This window comes from Giraffa tippelskirchi, chromosome 12 (assembly GCF_054371585.1).
Source record: "Giraffa tippelskirchi isolate mGirTip1 chromosome 12, T2T-mGirTip1v1.2.pri, whole genome shotgun sequence".
Taxonomy (NCBI): Eukaryota; Metazoa; Chordata; class Mammalia; order Artiodactyla; family Giraffidae; genus Giraffa; species Giraffa tippelskirchi.
In genome coordinates, this window is record NC_137286.1 from 11,068,372 (window position 1) to 11,093,662 (window position 25,291).

Here is a 25,291-nt window from a genome sequence, read left to right on the forward strand (position 1 = left end):
TTTGAATTGCGTTTCAAGGAGGAAAAGTTGACGAGCAGGAAGAGCGTCGGAGACAAAAGCGGATGAAGATCCTGAAGAAAGAGCTGCGCCATTTACTCTCGCAGCCACTGTTTAAAGATGACCTGAAAACCAAGTATCCGACTCAGTCAGGCAAGCTGCCCATGCTCACGTCTGCCCCAAGAAAGGGCGAGTCCGCGCTGAGCTGCCTTTCCAAACAGAAGAAGAAGAAGAAGAAGAAGCAGCAGCAGCCCAAGGAGCAGCCGCAGGAGCAGCCACGGCCGAGCACAAGTGCCGACTAACCGCCCCCAGGTCAGAGTCCGCTGGTGACCGTGCTGTGTCTGTGTTCTCCAGTTGTGTGGAAACCTTCCTGCCTTTGATCTCACACCACTGTCAGCTCTGGTTCCAAAAATCTCCCTCTCTTCCACACCACCCCTCACAGCAGGACGGACCTCATGCAGATTTGTGTTGTTTCAGAGTAAGAATTCTGTGTACCAGCTTATATATTTTTGCATTTCAGTGCTTACAGGCTTCTTGTATGTGTAACTTGATTTTCTCAATTAAAAAATCAGAAGCAATGCATCACCTTGAGTTTCTGCCAAAGTGGAGGGTCGCCGTCCGGTCCTTGGGCTGCAGCCTGCTCACAGTGTGGATGGAGCAGAGGCGGTGAGTTTCGCCGATGACGATGAAGTCATTTCTGCCTGGGTCCCCAACATGTGTTCCTGCTTTTCTCCGTAGCAGAATCCTAGCAGCTCCTTCGCTCTTTCTGCCTCACAGCTCTTGTCTTGTCTGAGCCTCCCTGGGAGGTGGGCAGGGAAGAGATTGCTGCTCTCAGGTTCCTAGAGGACACAGCTTCCTTAACCTCACAGAGCCCCTCGTGGGGAAGCCAGGAGCAGTATGCGGAGTCTGACCGTGAGGCGTGCAGGCTCTGGCTCTGGCCAGTCTCTCAAGCCTGGTCTGTCAGCTTCCCTCCTCTGTATGACAGAATGGTTGCTGCCCACGCTCTCACACCCCCATTCCTTTGCCCAAGCCTTTGTCCCAGCATTTCCCTTGGCCTGTTTGCCTTTTCCCAACCCTGAGCAGTGCTGGCCTCTGAGCCCCAGGAGGTGAGGTGTTCCTCCTGTGGACTCCCACAGCCCTGGCCACACTGGGATCGGGTATCTTGCTGAGCTCCCTGAGAGCGGAAGCTGCTTTGTTACCCCTTGCAGCCCTTGTGCTTAGATCTGGACCTGGTGTAAATAGGAGCTGAGGGAACACGTGACCTCCTGGCACCACCACAGCTTTCACCGGTCAGTCTGGGTGAGTAGCCATAGGCATGGGTGAAGTACACATTTCTGCACAGCTAAGTCTGGGCTTCGAAACGTGTTCCCTTGGCCTCGTGGTTGGCAGCTGTATCCCCACAGCCGCTGTAGGTAACTGCAACAGGGTGTTGGCCTGAACTCAGATTCAGGTATCACTGGGTGTTGCTTCAGTACTTTTTATCTACTTTAATTATCATTTAGTTTCCGTCAAGACCCTGGGACCTAAGTCTTAGTACCCTTTGTTGTAGTTGAGAAAGCTCATGCTGAGTGGTTGAGACTTGCTCAGAGCTGGGATTAGAACACTGAGCATTTCCTTGTAGGTCAAAGGCAAGTTTAGAAAACTGCTTTGGTTTTTAAATTTTTTTTTATATGCTTTTTTTCTTTTTCTTTAGTGTTTTGTTTGTTTTTGGCTGTGCTGGGTTTTATTGCTGTGCGCAGGCTTTCTCTAGTTTGCAGTGAGCAGGGTCTCCTCTCTAGTTGCAGTGCACAGGCTTCTTGTGGTGGCTTCTCTTGTTCTCTTGTTGCAGAGCCCAGGTCTAAGCCGAGGGGCTTTGGTAGTTGTGGTTCCCAGGCTCTGGAGCACAGGCATGGGCTTGGTTGCCCCGCGGCATGTGAGATTTTCCTGGACTGGGGATGGGACCCACGTCTCCTGCATTGGCAGGCAGATTCTTCACCACTGAACCACCGGGAATCCCCTGCTTTAAAGGATGTCTCCCCAGCATCACCAGTGACGTGGAGGAGAATGCCGAAGAAAACAGCCCTCATCTGTGAAGTCAGCTTCTGAGTGACAGCTATCAGAGGATGGCAGGGGCTCTCCCATTTTCCTGATGACAGCAGTGGACGTACAAGCAGACTCAAGGTCCCTCAGCAGCACCTGAGCCTTGAGAAGCCTGAGGACACTTGTCACAGGCCAGACAGACCCCCTAATGTCCGTTAACATCCTGTCCTTGCCCCGTAACAGCAGATTCTTTTGTGGTGGGGTAACATGTTGAAGAGCTGGGTTTTAAAAGGTAGGACCGGCCTCCAAGGTAGTTTTGCTCTCTGACCCAATGAGGTGAAGCTCTGGCGAGGCCTGTGGTTCCTTTGGCACTTCCAGCCCAGCCCAAGGACAGAATTTCCTGAGTGGCTGGACCTTTCACTAAAGGAAGACACTCCTGCCCCTGCTGATCCACTCACACAGACAAGCTCCATAGGATGGCAGTGTTATCTCTAGTGCAGGCCAGGTACCGACTATTAAGAAGCCAGGACCAAAAGTTGTTATGGAAACCATTTTAATACTAGGAAAATGTTTTTAACCAATTGCCTGAGGAAGCTGTGGGGTCTGGCCTACCTCCCACAGGACCAGGGGCCCCTGCGGACCCATTCACAGAGAGCCACAGCCCGTTCCCCTGCTCAGCATGGGAGTGTGTTTGGTCCTTTGATTTCTTCCCTCTCCCTTGGAAACTGCAGAGCCACCGCCAAGGTGCCTTTTCCCCATCTCGGGGTGTTCTGCCACGTCCCATTGGGAAGGGTCAGCAGGGGAAGCAACCCACTTGTAGGGCACTCACTACACGTCAGGTCGTGTGGTTATTTTCACATATAATCTTGTTGCACTTGAACCAATAATTCCATGATGTGTTGGTAATTGTCTTCATTTCACTAGTGTGGGAATTGGAACTCGGGGAGTGAAGTGACTTGGCTAAGGTCATATAACTAGTTAGTGACAAAGTCGAGATTTCAAACTCAGGCAATTTGGCTCCAGAGCCACTTTGTGTTTAAAGTGGGAACCAAAAGTAAGGACAGTTCTTCTGTTGCTAAATAGTCACACTGATTTATAAAGTTCCCTTTGGAAGGAAAGTAACACACAGTTGTAAAGACAAACTCTCAAAGCAACTTTCTTTCCAGCTTTTGGTCTGCAAAGAGAAGGCATCGTGGGGTGGGTGCATTACCCAGGAAGTGGGATTGCTGGCATGACTGGCTGCAGTAGACGAGCAGGGTAATGTCCGTGGATGACTGGATTTTTTAACTTTGTGTTACTTAGTGTTCTTGTGAATTCTGCCACTGCTTTCCGCCACGGTGCTTTCCCTTCAGAAGCAAGATCTGAGGGTGGATGTGAAGGGAAGAGAGCAGGGCTTTGGGTTTGGCCAGTGGCTTTGGGAAAAATGGGAGAGTGGAGGGCAAGGTCATGAAAACAGCCTGCCTCTCTGGGGTGTTCTGATTCTCCTGGGAAGAGGGCCCCCCCCTCCCCGCCAAGAGCCCTGGCAGGTTCTCCGGCCTGGAAAGGCAGCAGAGGCACACCCCGGAGGGAACTTCTCCAGCTTTCTGCCAAAGACAAAGTTTTGCTTTTGTGAATGCTGCACAAACTACAGATGCAGTTGGGGGCAGCCAGTGCCGATTATACGGTGCCTGACAGCCTGGCCGGAGGCCCAGGACGCCGCTCACAACGGCTCAGAGCGGCCGAGATTGAGCTCGGTGTCCTTCAGTTTGGAAACGGATCATACTATTCACAAACCATGTAACGTGTTACCCCACCCTGATAGTGTACTTGTCACAGAGTACTCCTCCCCAGGCCAAGGTGGGGGGCCCGGGGGAGGGAACCAGTGAACACTTCAGGGATCAGGGTCAGATTTACATTCCTGTGAAGAAGGGACATCACTTAGCTTGAGCCCATGGGTCCACATTCCAGCCCAGGGCAGTACGGGAACCTGGGTCCCTGCCTAAGATTAAAAGCACCCTGACATGGGTCTTCACAAAGGCAGAAAATGGACCCAAGAGTGCCCTTTGTATATAGGGACTGGGAGCAGTCTGTTACCCAGTCCTGGTGCCGTCTGGCTGTCGGCAGACACCGCAGTCTGACGCTGAAGCACCAGTAGAGTCGAATAAATCCCTGCAGATTGGAACCTTTGAAGGCCTTCGATTAAGGAAGACAGTTCCACACCCCTGCATTCTCTCTCTCTTCCCAGAGGGGAAGATAGCTTGCTGGCAGTGCCGCAGCCCAGTCAGGGCTCCTTGAGATCCTGAGGCAGCAAGATGAGCAGGTTATTAAGGTCTACATCCAGATGGATGGATGAGGAGGCTGGCAGGAGCCAGGGCTCTTGGCTACCTGGCAGCTTCCACAGTGGTGGTCTCACCCACTACCATTTGCTCATCTCTGGTCTTTCCCACCTAACCTCTAGCTAGCCCATAAGACGGAAGGGAGAAAGGAGCCAAAGACAGCCTCAAAACACTTGTCTGCTCTGCTCAGCTTTGGCGTCTGGTTGCATGTGCTGGTCAGTGTCTCCACCTGGCTGCATCGCTAGATCCTACTTTAGGGTGTGTTAGGGATGACGAGACAGCTTCTTGGTCCTCCCAGACCTTCGTCTTTCTCATTGTCGTCCAGGTGGGGCTGGTGGCAGAACCAGGGCTGCCCCCTAGAAGGCAGGCAGTCCTGGCCCTGAGGGAGGTAAGGAGCTTGACAACTTGGGCTTCATGCTGATGGCTACAGGCTCCTTTCTAGACTTTGGCATTAAAGTCTTGTTCCTCAAGTTTGGGGTGAGAAAACACTCCATCGTGAATGTTTGGAAGTATGCTGGAGATCTTCCTTTCAAGTTGGCCTCAGATCACCATCCCAAGTCCAGTCCAGCAGCTGACTGGACTTGATTTTTTATAGAACTGGTAAGACCTTGAGCTTGAGCTTTTCCGCCCCTGCAGAGAGGCACTGCCCCCAGTGAAAATAAACCAAAGGACATTTTTTAAACAACAACAGAATGTCAACACTGGCAGGAACCTCCTCCAGATGAAGAATTGGACCCAGAGAGGGGCAGTTACCTATGTAAGGTCTCGGAACTAGGGGCGGAGCCAGGGGTTCTGGCGTCCTTGCCCAGAGTTAGAAAACATTTGATCCTCCATGAAAATAAATATTAAAAATATCGCCAAGTTACCAACAGTCCATAGTGAGTAGGCCTTATTCCCAGTGCCTTTGCTCCAAAGGCTGCAACGTTCTCTAACTATAGTCTAAATCGCTTAAAAAATTGAAAAGCCGTAATGTTCCATTCAGAATGCAGTCCCGTTAGGTGACAGGCTCCACTGCATGGCCTAAAATTAATCAGTGTTTATCGGCTGCGTAAAGGATGTTGTAGTGGGATGTTTTATAGAGCAGGTACACGGAGGGGGTGGCGGCCTCGGGGAACACGTGGTGGTTCAGAGCCGTGTCCATCTCGTCCACGTACTCCACCTGCAGGGCGATGTTCAGGGCCTGGGACAGGGCTGTGATCTGGATGTGGTCACACTCCATGGCCATGGGCTCCACTTCCTGCAAAAGCCACAGGGAGAAAACAACCCAGTTGAGGATGGAGGCCCAGCAGAGGACAGGTGAGAGGTCCCATCCTGGCTTTACGCCCAGTTGCAGAGCTCAAAACCTCTGCAACTGGGCAATGGTCTCCATAACACACCTTGAGGCAGATGTCGACATAACGCATTTTCTAGAGAAGGAAACAGGTTCAGTGAGGAAGGAACAGATAGAAATCACCAGAATTAAAAGGCTTGAACCTAGATATTTTTGATTCTGGTTCCCTCGTTGTGTGTCAGAAGAACACACTACTTTGAAGAATCTTGAGGGGAGAGCAGTTTTTCAGCTTGGGCTTTCTAATGCATAAGGAACCTCAGAGCAGAAGGGGACTCCATCGTAAATGGATTTCAAGCTTAAGTGCTTACAGAGGGCTGGGCGAGCAAGTGAGTGAGTCAGCGGAGACAGGCAGAGATGGTGACAAGCTGGCTAGTGAGTCCCAGTAACTCAGGCAGCTGCCACTTAGCTCCTGCTGATGGTTGCCAGGCAAGAATAAGGCCTGGGGAGCCGGATCTTCTGATTTTTCCAGAGAAATCCAGACATCCATAGAAAAACTGCCCAACGTTTAAATGTTGGCAGTCCTTCCAGGTAAACACCACACATCATAAAATATGTCCTGGAGCAAAGATGACTCTGGGGTTGCTACTCTGTCATTTTGTAAATAGTCCAGTCCAAAGACCCTTTGATGAGACAGTCTAAGGCTCAGAGAGGGAAAGTGACTTGCCCAAAGCCACACAGCTCAGGCAGCTCAAGGAGGACCTATTCAGTTTGCTAGTCTAATCTAATGCTCTGAATTGCAATGTAGACGTGACACCCCAGCCCCCTGGTTAGGGAATGTCGGTGTTAAGGTCTCCTAAGGAGAGAGGGCTGAGAGCAGAGCCCAGGGCTGGAGGCCACATCCCAAGCCGGGGCCCCGAGGACCTACATGAGTGCAGAAGTCTTTGATGTCCATCTCCTCGTCGATGAAATGTCGGAAGAAGTCTGCACGGTTCCTGATGAAGGCGGAGGTGAGCAGGCGCAGGAACTGCACGATTCGGTCTGAGAAGCTCTGGTCGTTGAACACCTTCAGGAGGCTGGACACCGAGCCGTCCTTCTCCACCAGTTCTACCACGCTGTAAAACTGCACCCCAGGGCCCTCAGTGGGGGGCCAGGCAGGCCCTGCCCCTCCCTCCATGAGCCTCCCTCCTTGAAATTTCCACCTTGAAATCCTCAAGCTGAGGCACCAGAATCAATCCATCAGAGATCCCGCCAAAGCTAAGTGACAGGGTTAAAGATACTCTGTAGTGAGTCCCTTGGCCCGGAGTCTCCCTCCTCACTGCCGTGATTGCGATTCTTACAGATTCAGACGTGAGAGTCCTCCAGCCCCACACCACCCTCACTCGTGGGGTCAGGGGGGTGAGGTGGGGAGGGAAAAGGCTGAAGGAGGCTGGGGAAAGTTTGCAGCCTGACAGCTTCCGTTCCAAAGGAGGTGCCTCCTCCCAGAGGAAGGGCAGGGCCCTGGGCTCCCTGTCCCCTCGATGTCCCCACAAGCAGGAAGCAACCCTCAGTCTTTGGTCTGCTCTGCCAGCCCTGAGGAAGGCCAGGCCCCTTAGCCATCATCTCCGGGGTTAACTCACAGCGTTGAAGAAGTTTCGGAATTTGTGCTCCTCAAAGCCAGCCACCAGGAGGTCGTTGGGCGTCTGCAGTACACGCTCTTTGAACCTGAAGGGGGAAGCCAGCGCTTACAAGGAAAGGCAGGGGGCGCCGCTGTGACCGTCAGCTGTCATCTCACTCCCCCCTCTGCCCCCACACACTGAGAGTCACCGGAGGTGGGTCATACACCTATTTCGCAGATGAGGAAATTGAGGTACCAACCATCCCAAAATGTATTGATTTTATCTTCCAAAGGTCTCGACCATCCCATGGTTCCTGGGGCATCGATACCATCTCTGGCCTGGCGACGCCCAGCCTTCCCTCCCTCCTGGGTCCCCACTCCACAGGGACTGTAAGAGTGACCTGCCGCAGCCTTCTCCCTCAGGTCACAGCTTCTCAGCGCCGGGGTCCCGGAAGGGCCCATGCCGAGCTCACCAGCCGCACCTCCAGTCCCCAGCCTCCCTCATGCCCTACAGCCACTCCCCCTTCGCATCTTCACCCCTTAACATCCACTGTCTCCTCAGCCAGGCATCCTCTTCTCAGAGATGGGCTAAATGTAGAAAATATTGTTTTTTAAAAAAAACGAGTATAATCTATGCTCGTGAGGTTATCGTTGTCTCTGGTGTATGGATGGTGGAAATACGATCTGGACTATACTGTATGTTGCATATCTCTTCCTAATTCCCTGTTGAGTGAACCCATGATGGTAGCTTGAAAGAAAAATCATGACAAGAGGATTTAGACCACAGAAATCAACTCACACGACAGATCAGGCCTCCCGGTCAAAAGGCCATTAAACCTTTGCCAGCACTGACTTCCCCTCAAGATCTGGTCCAGGGACCCCTCCCTCTTGTCACTGCTCCCACTGCAGGCCGCCTGCTGGCACAGCCCCGTCTGGGACCTGTCCTGACCCCTGGGGACAGTGAGGAGCTGCCTCAGGACATGGAGTTCAGCAGCAAAGACAGACACAGTCCAAGGGACTGGTCCACAGGAGGGACGCCTGCCACACAAGAAGGGCCGCGTGGAGAGGCTCGGGGGGACCAGCTGGCTCGGGCCTAACTGCAGCCCAGCCTCTGGGAGGGGAGACCAGGCTCCAGTGAGGACGCAGCCCCCATGAGGGACTCCAGGCACAAGGAGAAAGGCCTGGGAGGTGTAGGTGCCTGGTGGGAGGGCGCGGGGAGGAGAGGCCGGTCTAAAGCGGAATCCTCTCGTAATCTGGAAGGTGAGGCACTTTTACTTTTGCTGAAAGGCAGCCTGCCCCAGGCTGGGCCGGCATCTCTGAGACAATTTTGGCCAGGGCAGGTGTGGGAAGGCGCACAGTGCGGGGGCTGCAGCCCTGCAGCTAAGTCGCTCTCTGGCTTTCTAAGGCTCCCCTTCTGGGCAGTGTGGGTGATGGGGACAGGTCTCCACGGTGGGCTGTGAGGGCCTCTGGCCACTGTCCCCATGAGGCTGACGTGCATAGCTCGGCTCCCTGCTCTCCTGCCCGCACACCCTCCCATCCCCGGCCATGTGCCCAAGCTCCCATGGCATCCCCATGCTCATTCCTCACCAGTGGCTGCGGGCCTCACAGTGCCAGCCCTGGTTGTCACAGAGACACATGGGCCCAGTCTAGTGGGGGACAAACACTCAGGGCAGGACTCCCGCCCCGACGAGGTGAGGGACGGGCAGGAGGACGGTGTCTGGACTTGGAGCGAGGGCCCCCTCTTGACTGCACACTTGCCTTGTGCAAGTTATGTAACCTATCCAAGGCTTGGTTTACTCATCTGTAAAATGGGGTGACACCAGCCTGGTACTTCCCACTGGACCCCACCTGGATGGCTCCCAGGCATTTCGGACTTGGCAACGTGGAGCTCCTGATCTCCCCCAGCCTCTCTATGCGGCAAGGGCTTCTCAGTCCCGATAACTCAAGTCAAAACTCCCAGCACTCAGCCTCGACTCTCCGCTCACATGCCCCACTCCAGCCACAAGTGGATCCTGTGGTGCCACCTCCACCTGCTTAGCCACCTCTACCACGGCTCCTCTGGGCGCTCCGAGATCACACCCCCTGCTGCTCTCAGACGCCATCATTTCTGCATGTGCCTGGTTTTTCCTGCACACAGCAGCCTGCACGTCAGGCCCTTTGCTCTGCCAAACCCTCTGTGGCTCTATCTCATTCAGGCCAACATTCGAGGTCCTTCTGAAGGCCCATGAGGTCCTACCCCACCTGCCCCCACTATGTCTCCAACCCCTACTTAAAACTGCAGCCCCTAGCCCTGGACAACCTGGCTGCCTTTCCTGCTTGATTTTTTTCCCCCTGCAACACTTCCCGCCATCTGACACATCAAGCACCGTCCATATCCACTGTTCCTCTTTCCTGGTTAGGATGCACGCTCAACAGGCAGAGCCCTTTGTCTCTCCTCTTTGCTGCTGCTCCCCAGGGCCCACGACAGTCGGCATGTGGCACCCACTTGAGTGATGCTGCAAGGAGCAAGGGTGCCCCAGAAGGAGGGTATTGTAGAAACCTGTCTCAGCAGAGGAGTTCTGGCACCAGAGTCCATGGATAACCCCATGTGCTCTGTGACCCGCAGCCACTCTGCACTCTTCCCTGGTGTGTGAGCGGGAGGGCGTCTGATGAGGAAGCCTGGGATCTTCATTGACCCTATAAGGGCTGTGAGACCTCCAAGGTTAAGGAAGTGGGTCTCAGCACCTCACTACTACTCCTTGCTACCTAGCAACAGTCCCAGCTTCTCTGGGAGCTTGTGAGAAATGCTGAGTCCCCAGCCCTGGCCCTACAGAACTGGAATCTGCATCTGAAGAAGATCCCAGAGGGTCTGCACAAATGATGACGTCTGAGAAGCCCCGAACTAAGCCGAACCCCGGGGGTCGAAGGGAGGATCATGTCCCAGCTGCAGGACAGAGGGACCTCGGAGGGCATCAACTCCAGATCCAGGCTGACCAGGTAGACACCTGGGTTACACACACTCACTTCCAAGATCAGCTGAAGCAATCCAGAACAGGCAATGCTTCTTTGTTTTCTCCTTGGAGTGAGGCTGCAAGAACACACCCAAGGCAACTCACCTCACCTAGGCACACTCAGATCAGAGAGTTGAAAGTGCCCACTAGGTCATTTGTCCCATCCCTAGCTGGCCCCTTGACTGCCCTCCTTTCCATCACGAGGGCCACTGGGCGTCCCCTCAATGTCAACGCTGCCACTCACTCCCTGGGTTAAGCAGGCAGCGCTGAGGGCAAACCCTCAGGGAGGTTCAGGGCCGATCGATGCAGCAGAAAATATAGCCCGCCCAGCATCCCTCACGCGGCACTCACTTGAGAATCTCCCTGCTCTTCCCCAGCAGAGACTCCAGGTAGGAGTACCCCAAGGCCCGGTAGAAGCAGTTCCCATCCCCCTTGGTCTTGCGGATGGCGGTGAACCTTTTGCTGAGTTCCTGCGGGGGACAGAGGAAATGTGGCCATCTGTACCAACAGCACCCCCATCGAGTCCTGTCAGAGGTGGGGTCCCACCTCCCCCGGGCAACATCTGCTTGCTCCTCTCAGACTGGAAGCCCTCCACGGGTGTCCCAGCTCTCATCCCACAAAAATAAAAATACATGGCGTGCGACCTGCGTGAGGCACTGTGAATGGGGAGCTGTGCCCCGCTCTGAGGAGCCTACAGGCTAGGGGGATGATGGACAGTTGGATGACTGTCACAGGAGGACAGGGGACGTACTGGGGTGCCACGGAGCAGTGGCATCTACACCAGACTTCAGCAGTCCAGGAAGACTTCCCGGAGGAATGGCACCGAGAGAAGTGGTGTGCCTAGTGGGGGCAGCGAGGCTGCACGTGGCTGTGAGGTGGGCCAGGAGGCTGCACAGGCAGTAGGAAAGGCCTCCTCGGACATCACCAAGCAGTCTGGCCAGTCCTCCAAGAGTTTCGTAAGAGGTGTGGCGTCCCCATGGCACCCCCCTCCAGTTCTGCTCCTAGCTGTCAGCTTCTGCCCCAGCTGCCTCTGGGGCCTGCCTACAGTCAGGATTCTGATGGCCCAGCATGGTTTCCAAGGTGTGAGGGAGTCCCTGCTCCCACCAGAGTGGAGCTGACGGCCCCCCAGAGGCAGGCCGTAGGGAAGGGTGTGCTCCCTGGAAAGCCAGCTCATCTCCCAACGGATGAGATGTGCGGCCCAGCTCTCACTCCTGCCCCAGGAAGGGCTCCCGGCGGCCACAGGAGACAGTCCTGCCCAAGTGCAGGCGGCCAGAGGGCAGCAGGGGGACACCCAGGTTCCTCCTAGTCCCGTGACCATTCCTGCATCCTTCAGTCATTTTCCCCTTTGTCAGAGCCCGGCTGGAGTGGGCCTTCTCACCAGAGAGCTGCTCACAGAGTGGTTAAAAATACTACTTTTATGAGGTCAGGCTGCCCGGCCCAAATGCCAGCTCCCGCGCAGAATCGTGGGCCAGCCATTTAATTTCTGTAACTCAGTTCCCTCAGCTGTGAAATGTGGGTAATAAAAGTCCTGACCTTGCAATGCTGTAATGAGGTCAAAAACTGCTGGCTTTTTTTTTTTTTGCAACTAAAGGCTTTCTCACTAAGGGTAAATATGTCCAAGATGTTCAATATTCTGGGAGCCCTTTAATTTGTCCAGGAACCTGGTCCAAATGCAAAGCCTTTTTACCTTCAAAGTGGTACCTTTGTCTCTGCTCCCAACTCCAGCCCATTTCATCTAGGCTCCCCTCCTCCTGACCCTCTGCCTTACCTGGATTTTCCTCTGGTAGATCCTGTTTTCAGGATGATCCCGAAGAATTGATAGAATGTCACATTTTTCTGATATTAGGTTGAAAGATGTTTCACTCTGAAAGACAGAAAAAGGAGCAAAGCTGTGACAATTTCAAAAGCAGCACAGGACTTTCACCAATAGAAAGCCCACGGCCTGCTGGTTGCAGGACACAGTGAATGTTATCTTCCCCAGACAGAAGCACCAGCGAGCATGTGACCAGCAGCTCAGATGCCAGGGTCCCCGGCAGGAGTCAGGGTCAGCTCCATCGTGAAAGGGGTATCACATTGTAACTTGTTTTATTTAAATATTTTGGAAATATTTATTTAGGTGGCTGTGCCGGGTCTTAGTTGCAACATGCGAACTCTCAACTGTGGCATGTGGGCTCTAGTCCCTGACCAGGGATCGAACCTGGAACCCTGGCGTTGGCAGTGCAGAGTCTTAGCCCCTGGACCACTGGGGAAGTCTCTCATCTTGTAATTTCTGAACTGACCCATTTTATAGACTGTAATACATCCGTGCACAAAAATAAATGCAAAATGGTTTAAAGACTTAAATGTAACACCCCAAACCATTAAACTTCTAGAGGAAAACATAGGCAGTATGCTGTTTGACATTGGTCTTAGTACCATTTTTTTTGGATCTGTCTCCTCAGGCAAGGAAAACACAAACAGAAACAAACAAATGGAACTACATTAAAACAAAAAGCTTTTCATCCAGGAATCTATTTTCTGTCTGTGTAAATTTGCCTCTTCTGAACATTTCATACAAATGGAATCATATGATTGGTTTTTTATGACAGATTTCTTTCACTTAACATAATGTATTTAAGATGCATCCATGTTGTAGCACACATCAGTACTTTATTCCTTTTTGTTGTCAGATAATATTCTATTGTATGAGTATACCATATTTTGTTACATTTGTCAGTTGATGGATTTTAGGGTTGTTTCTACTTTGGGGCTATTATGAATAAAGTTACTATGGATATTCCTGTTTAGAAAAAAAGCTTTTGCACAGCAAAGAAACTTTCAACAAAAGGAAAAGTCCACTTACTAAAGGAGAGAAGATATTTGCAAATGATATATCTGAATAAGGAGTTAATATCCAAAATATATAAAGAATTCATACAACTCAACATCAAAGACACAAACAACCCAATTAAAAAATGGGCAGAGGATCTGCACAGACATTTTTCCAAAGAAGACATACGGATGGCCAACAGGTCCATGAGAAGATTTTCAACACTGTTAACCATCAGGGAAATGAGAATCAAAACCACAATGAGATATCACCTCACCTCTGTTAGAATGGCTGTTATCAAAAAGACAACAAATGACAAGGTTAGTAGGGCTTCCCTTGTGGCTCAGCTGGTAAAGAATCCGCCTGCAATGCAGGAGACCTGAGTTTGATCCCTGGGTTGAGAAGATCCCCTGAAGAAGGGAATGGCTACCCACTCCAGTATTCTGGCCTGGAGAATTCCATGGACTGTATAGTCCATAGGGTCGCAAAGAGTTGGACACAACTGAGCAACTTTCACTTTCTAACAAGGTTGGTGAGAATGTGGGGAAAAGGGAACCCTGGTGTACTGCTGATGGAAATATAAATTGGTATAGTCATTAAGGAAAACAGTGTGGAGATTCCTCAAACAAATTAAAACAGAACTACCATGTTATTCCACTTCTGGGTATGCATCCAAAGAAAACAAAAGCACTCATCAGAAAAGATACAGGCATCACTAGTTTCATTGAAGCACTATTTACAATAGCCAAGATACGGAAGCAACCTAAGTTTCCATCAATAGATGAATGGATACAGATGTGGTGTATAAGAGGCAATGGAAAATTATTCAGTCGTAAAAAAGAATGAAATATTGCCCTTTGCACCAACTTGGATGGACCTAGAGATTATCATACTAAGTTAAAATAGTGAAAGGCAAATACTACATGATATCACTTGCAACGTGGAATCTAAAGAAATGAGCAAACATAACAAAACAGAAACAGGGTCACAGATAAGAGAACAAACAGGTGGTTGCCAGAGGGGAGGGGGCTGGGGGGAGGAGAGAAACAGGTGAGCGAGATTAAGAGGCACAAAACAGAAGAGATGAGTCATGCGTATGAAGTGTACAGCGAGGGGAATATACCCAATAATTATATAGTATCTTTGGTGACAATAACGAAACTTACCATGGTGATCATCTTGAAGTAGAGAGAACTAGTGAATCACTGTGTAGGGTAACAGGAAGTAACAGAGCTGTAGGTCAATGATACTCCAAAAACAAACTCATAGCAACAGAGAGCAGATTTGTGGTTACCTGAGGCAGAGGTGAGGTCACAGGGAACTGGAGGAAGGTGGTCAAAAGGTTCCAGTTACAAACTTCCAGTTGTAAGATAAATAAGTACTAGGGACGTAATGTACAACATGATAAATATAATTAACAGTTGTATATGAACGTTGTTAAGAGAGTATAATGGCACCCCACTCCAGTACTCTTGCCGAGAGAACTCCATGGACAGAGGAGCCTGCAGTCCATGGGGTCACAGAGTCAGACACGGACTGAGCGACTAACACAAGAGAGTAAGTCCTAAGCGTTCTCATCAGAAGAAAAATCGTTTCTATTTTTTAAATTTTGTGTCTTTACAAAGATGGATGCTCACTAAACTTGTAATCGTTTCATGATAAACATCAATCAAATCTCTATGCTGTATACCTTAAACTTACACAGTGCTGGATGTCTGTAACACTGGAAGAAAAAAGAATACAATAACTCAAGTCTACTGAGCCTCCATACTGTAAGGAGGCTCCATAATCCCTTTGTCTTCTTCTGACCTTCCTGTCTCACTCATTCATTCCTTCTTTGATTCATCCAACAATACCCAACCCGTCTGCACCAAGCACTGTGTTGTTCAGTGGCTCAGTGGCGCGGGAGCTGGAAACACAGAGGGTAGGCCATCTCGCGCCACCTGCTGGTTAAAGTTCATATTGCAGCCCAGCTCTGAGGTCAGTTTCCACCCAGACAGAGAAATCAGGGCCTCTAGAGGGCGGAGAAGACATCTAACGGCCGAAGGAAGACCCAGGGCCAGGGGAAGGGCGGGACACATCTGTTCTAACAGCTAATCTCCCACAGGCTTGTCTCTGCCTCGTGTTTTTCCTGCTCAGACGAGGGTTCAGGGCAGTAGGAGCTGCACCTCTGCCTCCACCCCCCACCACCACCCCCTCCCGGGAAAGGCTCTGATTTCAGCAGGAAAATAATGTTAAAATATAATGTGAAAGCCACTTGTAGTTTGTAGTTAAAATAAGTAGGCTTGATGAGAACCTACTGTATGGCTCAGGGAACTCTACTCAATGATCTGTGGTGGCCTAAAAGGGAAGGAAATTTTTTTAAAAAGGGGGTGGGGGAATATATGTATACTCATGAAACAGAAGTAGATGTTTTTTTTCTGGAATTCCCTTGCTTTCTCCATGGCCCAGTTAGTTGACAATTTGATCTCTGGTTCCTCCGCCTTTTCTAAACCCAGCTTGTACATCTGGAAGCTCACGTACCGCTGAAGCCTAGCTTGAAGGATTTTGAGCATAACCTTACTAGCATGTGAAATGAGTACAGCTTGTACAGTAGCTTGGACATTCTTTGGCACTGCCAAAGAATAAGTCCCATTATTTACCTACCTACCTCAGTAAAAAGAAAAGTCTTGTTTTTACATACAGCTGACTTGAAATGATGGCTTGGGTCTTCTTAAATGATGGATGATGACAGAGTAGCACAGCTGTACTGAACACCGCTCGCACTTGGACTGCCCCAAATACAACCCAACAAATGGTGAGGGAAGAGGCACAAACTCAGTTCTATTTGATGAGCAGTTTCTGAGATGAAGTCACTGGCAGAGTGGAAAGCAGTATAAAGAATGAATCCTGAATATGGAGCGACAAGTACTGGGCTGGCCAAAAACTTCATTCAGGTTTTTGTAACATCATATAGAAACACTTGAACGAACTTTTTGGCCAGCCCAGTATTTCAGATGGTAGAAAACTGCCAGCACCAGTCAAAATGAGAACGTGAAAGGTGCGTCAGGAAGGGGAAACAAGCCTCACACCAGGGAAGCCTACCTAGGTTTCCCACTTGCCACAGTCGTGTCATTTTTGCAAAGTAAATAGCAAATTTACTTAGGCTATTTAAAACAGTCAATTTAAAAGGAAAACTTTAAGCAGCAGCTTGGGGGTGGGGAGGGGCTCACACTTGGGGTTCAAGAGACCCACCATCAGCACCAGGTATTTTGTCAACTTTCCCCCTTTATCCCTCATCCCTGTTCCCATCCTGCCATCCCCCACCCTTTATAGGTATTCCCTATGTCTTTCAATATGTATGTCTTTTTAAAATTGTAGTAAAACATACATATCACAAACTATGCCACTATAACCATTTTTGAACGTGCAATTCAGTGGTGTTACATCTTCTCAAAGCCAAACTCTACCCAGGTAGTGCTAGTGGTAGAAAATTCACCTGCCAGTGCAGGAGACACAAGAGACTTGGGTTCGATCCCTGGGTAGGGAAAACCCCTTGGAGGAGGAAATGGCACTCCAGTATTCTTGCCTGGAAAATTCCATGGATAGAGGGTCCTGGAGGGCTACAGTCCACGGGGTCGCAAAGAGTCAGACAAGACTGAGCACACACACATAAACCATAACCCCCCATCTCCTTCCCTCCACCCCACCCCCAAACCCTGGCAACCCCCATTCTGCTTTTTCTCTATTAATGTGTCTATTCTAGGGACCTCACCGAAGTGGAATGTATGTCTTTTTAAAAATGCCAAGTTGTTTTATGTATGCATGCGTTTTAAATGTGCAGACAAATTATTCTATAGATATCGTGGCCTTTCCTCTTCACTCAATACTATTTAAGTTAAGATCCACCCTTTTTGACAAATGGCTCTCAGGTTGGTTGCCCTGCCCAGCAGTGGAGCCTTGAGTTGGCTCCAGCGCCCCCTCGTGGTCACAGGCGTGATTACAGGGCCACTGGGAGGGGTGAGTGAGTTTCTACTTTGGCACTTTTGGAGTCCCCGCCTGGCACGTCCAGAGTGACTCAAGTCAGCCCAGGTGGCCCCTGCCCCACTTCCCATAAGCATGGCCCTGCTCACATGGTTGGAAGAACAGCCTCAGCTCACTGGCGCATAAACCAGGTGCAATACTCTGGATTTGACCTTGGCTGACTGTAATTGGTGGTTTTTTAAATCATGGCCGAAAATTTCCGGGGTGTTACGGAACAGGGACTGGCCTCGCCTGACAATGTCATGTCAGACCTCATCAGGTCACTTAAAAGGATTTTAGCCTTTAACTGCTGGTTTGCAAACAGATGCTAATGAATTAGCTCAGGCAGATAGCACCTCTACTCTGAAACAGTTTTGAGCTGCCGAGTGGAAAAATATATTTCAAAGTGGAGAAGGATGTTTCTCTAATCACTGCCTCCTCCCCAGAGACCCCCGGAACTAACCAGATGCACTAGAACAGGGGCTTGGTGTTCAGACCAGATCTGAGTCCTTGTGGGGGTCCTCTCTCCCTCTACCTTCGGAGACTACAGACCCACCGCATCACCACCTACTGGGGTCCTGCTGACCCTGCCCTTGATCCCCACCCCACGTCCAGACACCGCCCACCTCCAAATGGAGGGAAGGCAAGTTCCCTCCACTTCCCTTGGTTTTGTCACCAAAGCCTCTATACATCTAGAACCTGTCCCCATAGCCCCAGGAGTTCCTCAACCAGCCTGAGACCAACAAAAAACCAGGTTGACCCCAGCCCTCCACCTCTTCCCCCATCCACGGATCCTGCCCCACGGGGGCGGCATTTGAAGTCCCAAAGGCTTCCGGTAAAGATGTGACCCGCCACGGCCCGAGGGAGGGCCCATTGCCAGGGTGATGTTGGAACTCGCACCCCACAGCTGCTGCCTGCCCCCTCCCGGCCCATGGGAACCCCATGCGCCCAGTACTGTGCCAGCACCTCCAGGGACCCCCAGGAGATAATGGGGTGACAAGGAGCTACAGGGCAGGGAGGGGCCAGGCTGAAAAGACTGGACTCTGGCAGCTCGGTCCTGTAGGCCTTAAGGCTCTGACCCACAACACTAACGTGTGACCCACGCCCACTCCCTGCCCCTTCGGTGAGTTCCCTCCTGGAACAGGTACAGCTCAGGGTTGGAAGCCAGCCCCGGTGAGCTTTCAGGAGAGGTCATACGAAGCTCCACTGGGACGGGGTCCTTTGTCACTTTTGTCACCATACTCCTGGAACAGCCGCTGGTCCCCAGCAGGCACGAAGTACCCGCTGGTTGATGCGTTACCTTTGCTGGGAGGTCACCGTATGCCAGGTGCTGGGGATGATCTCATTTAAGCCTCACAGTAGCTCTGTTTTACATGTGGAAACCGAAGCCCAGAGAGGTCAAGCTGTTGGCCCCAAGTCACACAGTGAAGCGATCCAGGAAGAAACAGGGACCCTGGTCCCCCAGCACATTAAAGGTGTTCCACAGACCTGGTGCCTTTCTGGCCCTCTTCCCCTCCACGAAGAGAGCCCACCTGGCCCTCCGCTGTGCTCTTATCATCACTTCCTGATGGCTCCTCAATATCCAGGCCTCAGGCTCACGCCTCTACCTACAACGCCGCCCCCATGATGTACCCCGCGGTGCCCTGTGGGCACCCGCGGCCCAGGCTCGGAGGTGCTGGTGGGCCTCTCCTGGGTCCACCCTGAGGCCTGGTGGGCAAGGCCAGCCCTTGGCCTGCCCGACCTCCCTCTGAGGCTGCTCTGCTGGCAGGGCTGACCCCGGGCCATGAGTCAGCCTTGTTAACTAGGCCCAGCCTCCCAGAAGCCAGAACTCAGTGCGTGGTCTGACCTCAAGCTACCAACTCCTCCACAGCAGGGGCCAGCGCCTGCAGCCTCATCACTGGGGGGGGCAGGACCCAGAATGCAGTCAGCTGTCCCTCTCAAAAGGTCTCTGTCATTTCTAGAGGCTCCCCATGGCTCCAAACCTGGCCTTGCCTGCCTAGGGCAGTGGTCTCCATAGTGGGCTGTTTGCAGGGGCTGGAAGGAAATGCCTTTTTAATTTGATTTTTATTGGAGTATGGTTGCTTTACAATGTTGTGTTAGTTTCTGCTGTACAACAAAGTGAATCAGCCATATGTATACATATATCCCCTCCCTCTTGAGCCTCCCTCCTACACCCCCCATCCACCCACCCACCCCCAAGTATCACAGAGCACCAAGCGGAGCTCCCTGTGTTAAAGAGCAGCTTCCCACTAGCTAGCTGTTTTACATATGGTAGTGTATATATGTCATTTCTATTCTCCCAATTTGCTCCACCTTCCCATGCCCCCCCAACCCCACCCCATGTCCACATGTTCATTTTCTATGTCTGTGTTTCTACCCCTGCCGTGCAAGTAGTTCATCAGTACCATTTTTCTAGATTCCATATATATGCATTAATACACAATATTTGTTTTCCTCTTTCTGACTTACTTCACTCTGTATGACAGACTCTAGGTCTATTCACATCACTGCAAATGACCCAATTTCATTCTTTTTTATGGCTGAGTAATATTCCAGAGAATGCCGCTTTAAATGTCGACTTTAGGGTATAATGTACAATGTACCAACATGTGGAATAATCAAACACTTTTACTGATGAGTGATCAAAAACATTTGGAGGCCAAAGATTTAGGGGAATGCTAGTCCTAGCGCTCTGAAGTGGCTTCCTACTGCTGCTGTAACCAGTTAGTATAAACACAGCGATTTAAAGCAACAGGATTTATATCTTACATTTCTGGAGGCTCAGGGGAGAACCCACTCCCTTACCTTTGTCAGTTTCTAGAAGCTGCCTGCATTTCTTGGCTTATGATCCCTTCTGCCCACTGTTACGTCTCCTTCTCACTCTGAGCTTCCTGCCTCTTCCTTATAAGGATCCTTGTGATCACATCACTGGACCTACCTGGGTAACCCAGGGTGCTCTCCCCATTTCAGGACCCTTAATTCACCATACCTGCAAAGCCCTTGCTGCCATGTGAGGTACCCTATTCATGGGTTCTGGGATTAGGATGTGGGTGTCTCCAGGGTGCTATTACTCAGCCTACCACTCACATGCCCCATTTCTGCAGTTCAGCGCAGGAAATAGGGAAGATCCTACAGCTGAGACCCTATTGCCTCAGGTCACAGTTATTGGCTGGCCTTGCAGACAGCCTGGATTCAGATGCTGGTCCTCTCTCATCTGACACCTGGACTCTCAGCATCCTCCTAACCGACACTCAGATCTTCATCTCCCGTCCCGACCTCTCCCTAGAGATCCAGCCTCAAATACCACCAGCCACCAGGATGTCTGACCACGATCCCCAAATTTCTGCACCCCTAACTGCCTTCTCCTTCCATCCCTGCATCCCCTCCAGGTGTCACCAGGTCCTCGAAAGCCCCTCCATCCAGACAGAAACACCAAAGATGCAGGAGGACTCTTCCCCTCCTCTCTTCCCATTTCAGCTCTGCTCTTGTGTCTGGCCAGAGCTGCCACCATCTGCCCCCAGGGAGGTGGCACCATAGTCTGCCCAATGGACCGCTCCCATCCCCACCGTCATCCACAGCATCGAGCACAGGCTCCCACCAAGCAAACCAGATGAGGGCGTGCCCTTCCCCAGTTCCCTCCAGTGGCTTCCTTCACTTGGGAAAAGACTCAACCTTTGGATGACAACCGTCATCCAGCCTTGCTCCCCTCACTCTACTGAACTCCAGCCCTGGTGACCCTCCTTGTGTTCCTCCAACAAGACACACCCATTTCTACCCCAGGGCCTTTGCACATGCTGTTCCTGAGCATGGGCTGATTCTCTGCCTCTTCACATGTGTAACCACCTTCCTTGACCATCTTGTCTAAAGTTTGCCTTCCCCCCAACCCCTACTGCCTTAACTTGTTTTATGTCTTCAGTGGGTTCTCTGACATATACGTTCACTTGTTGACTTGCTTTCTGTCTATCTCCCTCCACAAAAATGTCAACTGCATGAGGGTAGGGACTTTGCTTGCCTGTCATGACCAGATTCCCCAGTGCCTGCCACGTAGTAATGCCCGCAAAATGCAGAATGAGTGGATGAGTGATTGATGGATAAGCTGGTTTCTGACTCTAGCCTGGCCACTTCTGGCCCTCTGTCCACTCCACTGCTAGAGAGACCATCCAAATCAACCATCTCTTATTTGTCAAAAATATGTTATGGTCCCCCCTACCACCACCACATTTGCAGAATAAAACCCAATCCCATGGCACAGCATGTAAAGCCCTTTACAGTACATTCTGACCCCACCAGCTTTTCTAGATTCATCTCTCCTCCCTCCATACAGACCACTCACCATCCCCAGAATATCCCACTCTTAACTATGTTTCCAGGCACGTAAGCACATATTTCCAGGCCTGTCCCACCCTGACTGGAATACACTCTTCCCCAAATTCTTCCTGAAAACTCCTACACATCCTTCAATACCCCATTCAAAAAACCCCTTTGTGAAGCCTTCCTTGACACTCACTGCTCCCTCAGAGTGCACAGGTTCCTGCTGTGCTCCCCAAGCCCTTAGGCCTCTTAGGTCATGACTGGTAGTTCAGGAATTGCTTGTGTCCAGTTCTGTCTTGTCTCAGGCAGTGAGTTCCTGAAAGAGGGCAGGCCCTTGTCGTTCTCATCAATGCCCAGCCCAGCATGGGGCTGGACTAGGGATCCTACTGGGGGCTTGTTTGAAAAACCAAAGAACAAAGCACAGAAGAGCCCTGTGGGTTTGCTATTCACATCTGACCCTCACTCTTCACTGAATGTTAAATGCCCTTTGAGTGAGCATGAGACCCCTCACTACCTACAACCTCCATCAGTGGCAGCCCCCAAAAGCCTTGTCCTCACTCAGGCCACTGCCTTCCCAAGGGCTTCTATGTCTTCTGCCTGGGACCCTTCCCTAGCTCAGTGACTTTGAAATGGATACAGAAAGAAAACACTATATGTTCCAAGGGCATTCTCCTCTGCCCACCACACACACACTCACCACCATCCACAACACACAGACTCAAAAACATCACCAGTGGGCCCAGCACGGTGCCTGGCAAAGAGTAGGTGCTCATTAAATGCTGAATGAACAGACGAGAACACACCCTGCACTGCCTCTGCCCCCACCCCCTCCCCATGATTCCCAGACAGACGTCTTGTTTGGTGAGTTAACCACTTCATTCCTCTCCAAGGCACTTACGCTGCCTGTCACAGGGCGAGGGCTGGTGCTCGGGCTCCACCTGCCCTCTAACTTCTGTTCTCCTGAGTCCAGGGCAGACGGGAGGATGGAGTCAGAGGCCTCACTGTGCACCACGAAGGCCAGAAGATCAGGCCCCAGCCCCACCACCCCACCATGCTCTCAGCTGCCCAATGGTGACTGGAAGGCAAGCCAGCCTCGGCTCCAGGTGGTTAAACCCATTATTCCCCCAGCTCTGGCCACTTCCTTGTGGGTAATGCAGAAACACCTCAGTGCCCTTCCAGGAGTAGCAGAGCCAGGTAAACCCTTAGGCCCTGCCTGGAAACAGGAAGTGGGTGTTTCCAGGTGCTCCAGAAGCCCTCATCCACACCCAGCTGGTTTGTCCAGGACAGGCTGGCTCAGATGACTGGGCCACCCACGCCACACTTGGAACGTGTCAGACCATGACCAGGCTTTGACCCGTGCCCCAAGCCAGCGGCAGCCCACAGCGATCGGTGACCCATTTCCTTACTCAGACCTAGGAGGGAGGAGGCTGAGCACTAAGGACTAGGCCCCTGTGCACACCCATTTCCAGGATTGTGTTGTCAGAGGGAAAGCCATGGCCAATTATCTGAACCAAGCGCTCCATGCGCATCACCTCATGTGATCCTCACAGCAGCCCATTATACAGATGTGCAAAATAGTGCTGAGGAGGGGAGCAACCAACCAACACCTCTTGGGTTTTCAGGGGGTGAAGTTGAGATCACCCCTCAGGGCTGTGACCACAAGCCAAGCCACCAGTCCTTACACTCTCCAGGCTCCCTGGAGCAGAGAGGTCAGAGTTGATCAGTTTTAGGCATTCATCACACCTAGTCCTCTGCAGATTGCCTGTGCCCGTCTCCCCTCACCCGCAAGATGGACTGATGTAGTAATACAAAGGAATAATTCCTGGTGGCTCAGATGGTAAAGAATCTGCCTGCAATGCTGGAGACCCAGATTCGATCCCTGGGCAGGGAAGATCCCCTGGAGAAGGGAATGGCAACCCACTCCAGTATTCTTGCCGGGAGAATTCCATGAACAGAGGAGCTTGGCGTGCTGCAGTCCATGGGGTTGCAAAGAGTCGGACACGACTGAGCAACTAACACACACACAGTAATACAAAGAGCCCTGGACTGGGAATCCAAGTCCACCATGAGCAGTCCCAGCCCCTCCCTGTCTGGGCCTCAGGGTCCCCAGCTGCCCAAGCCCTGAGTTTGGCCTGGCTCAGAAGGTCTCCGGGGCCCTTTCTGACCCCTAATTCACGTGCCTCACAACTTGAGACAGTCTCTCCACGTGGGTCCTAACTGCAAAGACCTTCTGTTAACAAGCAGGACGGAGAGGATGCTGGGCCACTTGTGGCAACCCCCGGTCCACTCGCGGGGCTTGGGAGTGGGGAGGTTTCTAATGGCTGAGCCCTTGGGTGGGTGCGGCCATGAGCTGAGAACTGGGGGGGCTACTTAACATAAAGGAGGCGACCCTTAGCCCTGGAGCCTCCCTGTCCCTGCCGTCGTCGAAGCTGCACATGGGACCCGAGGGACGAACGCGCCGAGGGCGGGGATCCTGGGGGCTGGGTTGGATCCCCGTCGCTGGCCGTCCACGGGAGCCTTCCAAGAAAGGACCGGGACCCCCCGGTATTCCTGGGGGGCCCGAACGCAGCGGATTTGACACTGGGGGCTGAGCCTCGCACCCGATCCCCAGTCCCGCGAGTACACCTGAGCCCCGGGGGGCGACCCCGCCTACCGCGCCCCCTTCCCACCCCTCCTTCCCCGCTTCCCCCTTAGACCACTGACCATAGTGACCGGAGCCGTCGGGCCAGGTCCCGCCCCAGCGAGGAGCGATCCGGTGCGGGAGGGCGCCGCGGGAGCCACTGGCTGGCTCCGCCGTTGGGTCGGGCGGCGGGGGCCTCGAGGGCGTCGGGACGAGCGGAGAATACACCCGACCGCTCCTCAAACCAGAGGTTGGACCTCCACTGTGTCCCAGCAAGACACACGCCCAGCGATTGACGTCTGAAGCGAGCAATCAGAAGCTGGGCCACAGGACGTCACAGAAAGTGGGTGGGACTTCACGCGCCTTCAGCCTATGCTTTAGGGTCCATTTGACAGAGTACCGCCTCCTTTTAAAGACACAGAGACCTCCTAACTAGCAAAGGAGTTAGCCCAACCCAGAACGGTAAGTCTTCGTTTGTGAAGGCTGAAGGACTTTTGACCAAAACTGCAAATTGAAGTCTTCTGAAACATTAGCTGTGCTATGTGCCAAGTCACTTCAGTCGTGTCTGACTCTTTGCGACCATATGGGACTGTAGCCCGCCAGGCTCCTCTGTCCATGGGATTCTCCAGGCAAGAATATTGGAGTGGGTTGCCATTCCCTTCTCCAGGGGATCTTCCTGACCCAGGGATCGAACGCAGGTCTCCTGCATTGGCAGTCAGATTCTTTGTTGGCCCTCGTTAATTCATAATAAGGTCACAGAAGCGTAGTTTGCTTAAGGTCAGAGGACAGGTGCTTAGGGAACATGTGTTCAATAATATTAAGTTACCTGCCTGCACGTGTAGCTTCTAAATAATATTTTACCCACTTCCAACTCATGAATCAGTAGGTTGCCAGGCACCCAATGAATGTTTGTTGAATGACTGAATTTCTATGATCGTTGATTCTGTGCCTCTGGAATTGTATAGCTATATATGAGGCACAGACCATGAACCAGGCTTGATTGACTCACCCTGTATACAAGCTTATTATTGTTGAACATCAAACAGACGAATATGTATCATTCAGAGATTCATTCACCAGTCCCTGACTGCTGGAAGACAGTGCTTTGGGGGTGGGGGGGAAGGGGCTCCAATGAATTGTATGTGCCCCTTTTATAAGCATTAATATTTCCTGGATCATGTATTAATTCCACCATCCCACTCTTACACATCTGCCCCCTTGGTACCAGACTAGGCTCTTAAGTAGATAACATCTATATCTTCCAAGTGTGTATCACTTACTCTGTGGGGAGTTTGGGATCAATCAAGACTAAAGGAGAAATAACAATAAAAGCTAATTTTTATTGAGCACTTACTATGTGTTAA

The 25,291-nt window shown here is 51.7% G+C and overlaps 2 protein-coding genes across 3 annotated transcripts in view; one reads left to right on the forward strand and one right to left on the reverse strand.

Annotated features, from left to right (window-relative positions):
• The window catches only part of DDX24 (DEAD-box helicase 24), a 23,154-nt gene extending 20,254 nt beyond the window's left edge, over nucleotides 1–2,900 (forward strand). Inside the window, exons 9-10 of one of the 2 annotated variants that reach the window (XM_081552173.1) lie at nucleotides 19–475; nucleotides 570–2,900. In XM_081552173.1, the coding sequence (XP_081408299.1) occupies nucleotides 19–299 (281 nt within the window). In that variant the 3' untranslated portion in view covers nucleotides 300–475; nucleotides 570–2,900. Of the gene's footprint in view, nucleotides 1–18 lie in introns of both variants that reach the window. The other variant, XM_081552172.1, reaches the window with a different exon arrangement.
• On the reverse strand, nucleotides 2,553–24,214 carry OTUB2 (OTU deubiquitinase, ubiquitin aldehyde binding 2). The gene is made up of 6 exons (XM_081552195.1): nucleotides 24,011–24,214; nucleotides 11,954–12,049; nucleotides 10,537–10,655; nucleotides 7,218–7,302; nucleotides 6,527–6,721; nucleotides 2,553–5,568 (listed from the first exon to the last, which is right to left on the reverse strand). The coding sequence occupies exons 1-6, from the start codon at nucleotides 24,011–24,013 to the stop codon at nucleotides 5,362–5,364; spliced, it is 705 nt and encodes a 234-aa protein (XP_081408321.1). The 5' UTR covers nucleotides 24,014–24,214; the 3' UTR covers nucleotides 2,553–5,361.
• Between the last annotated feature and the right edge of the window lie 1,077 nt (nucleotides 24,215–25,291).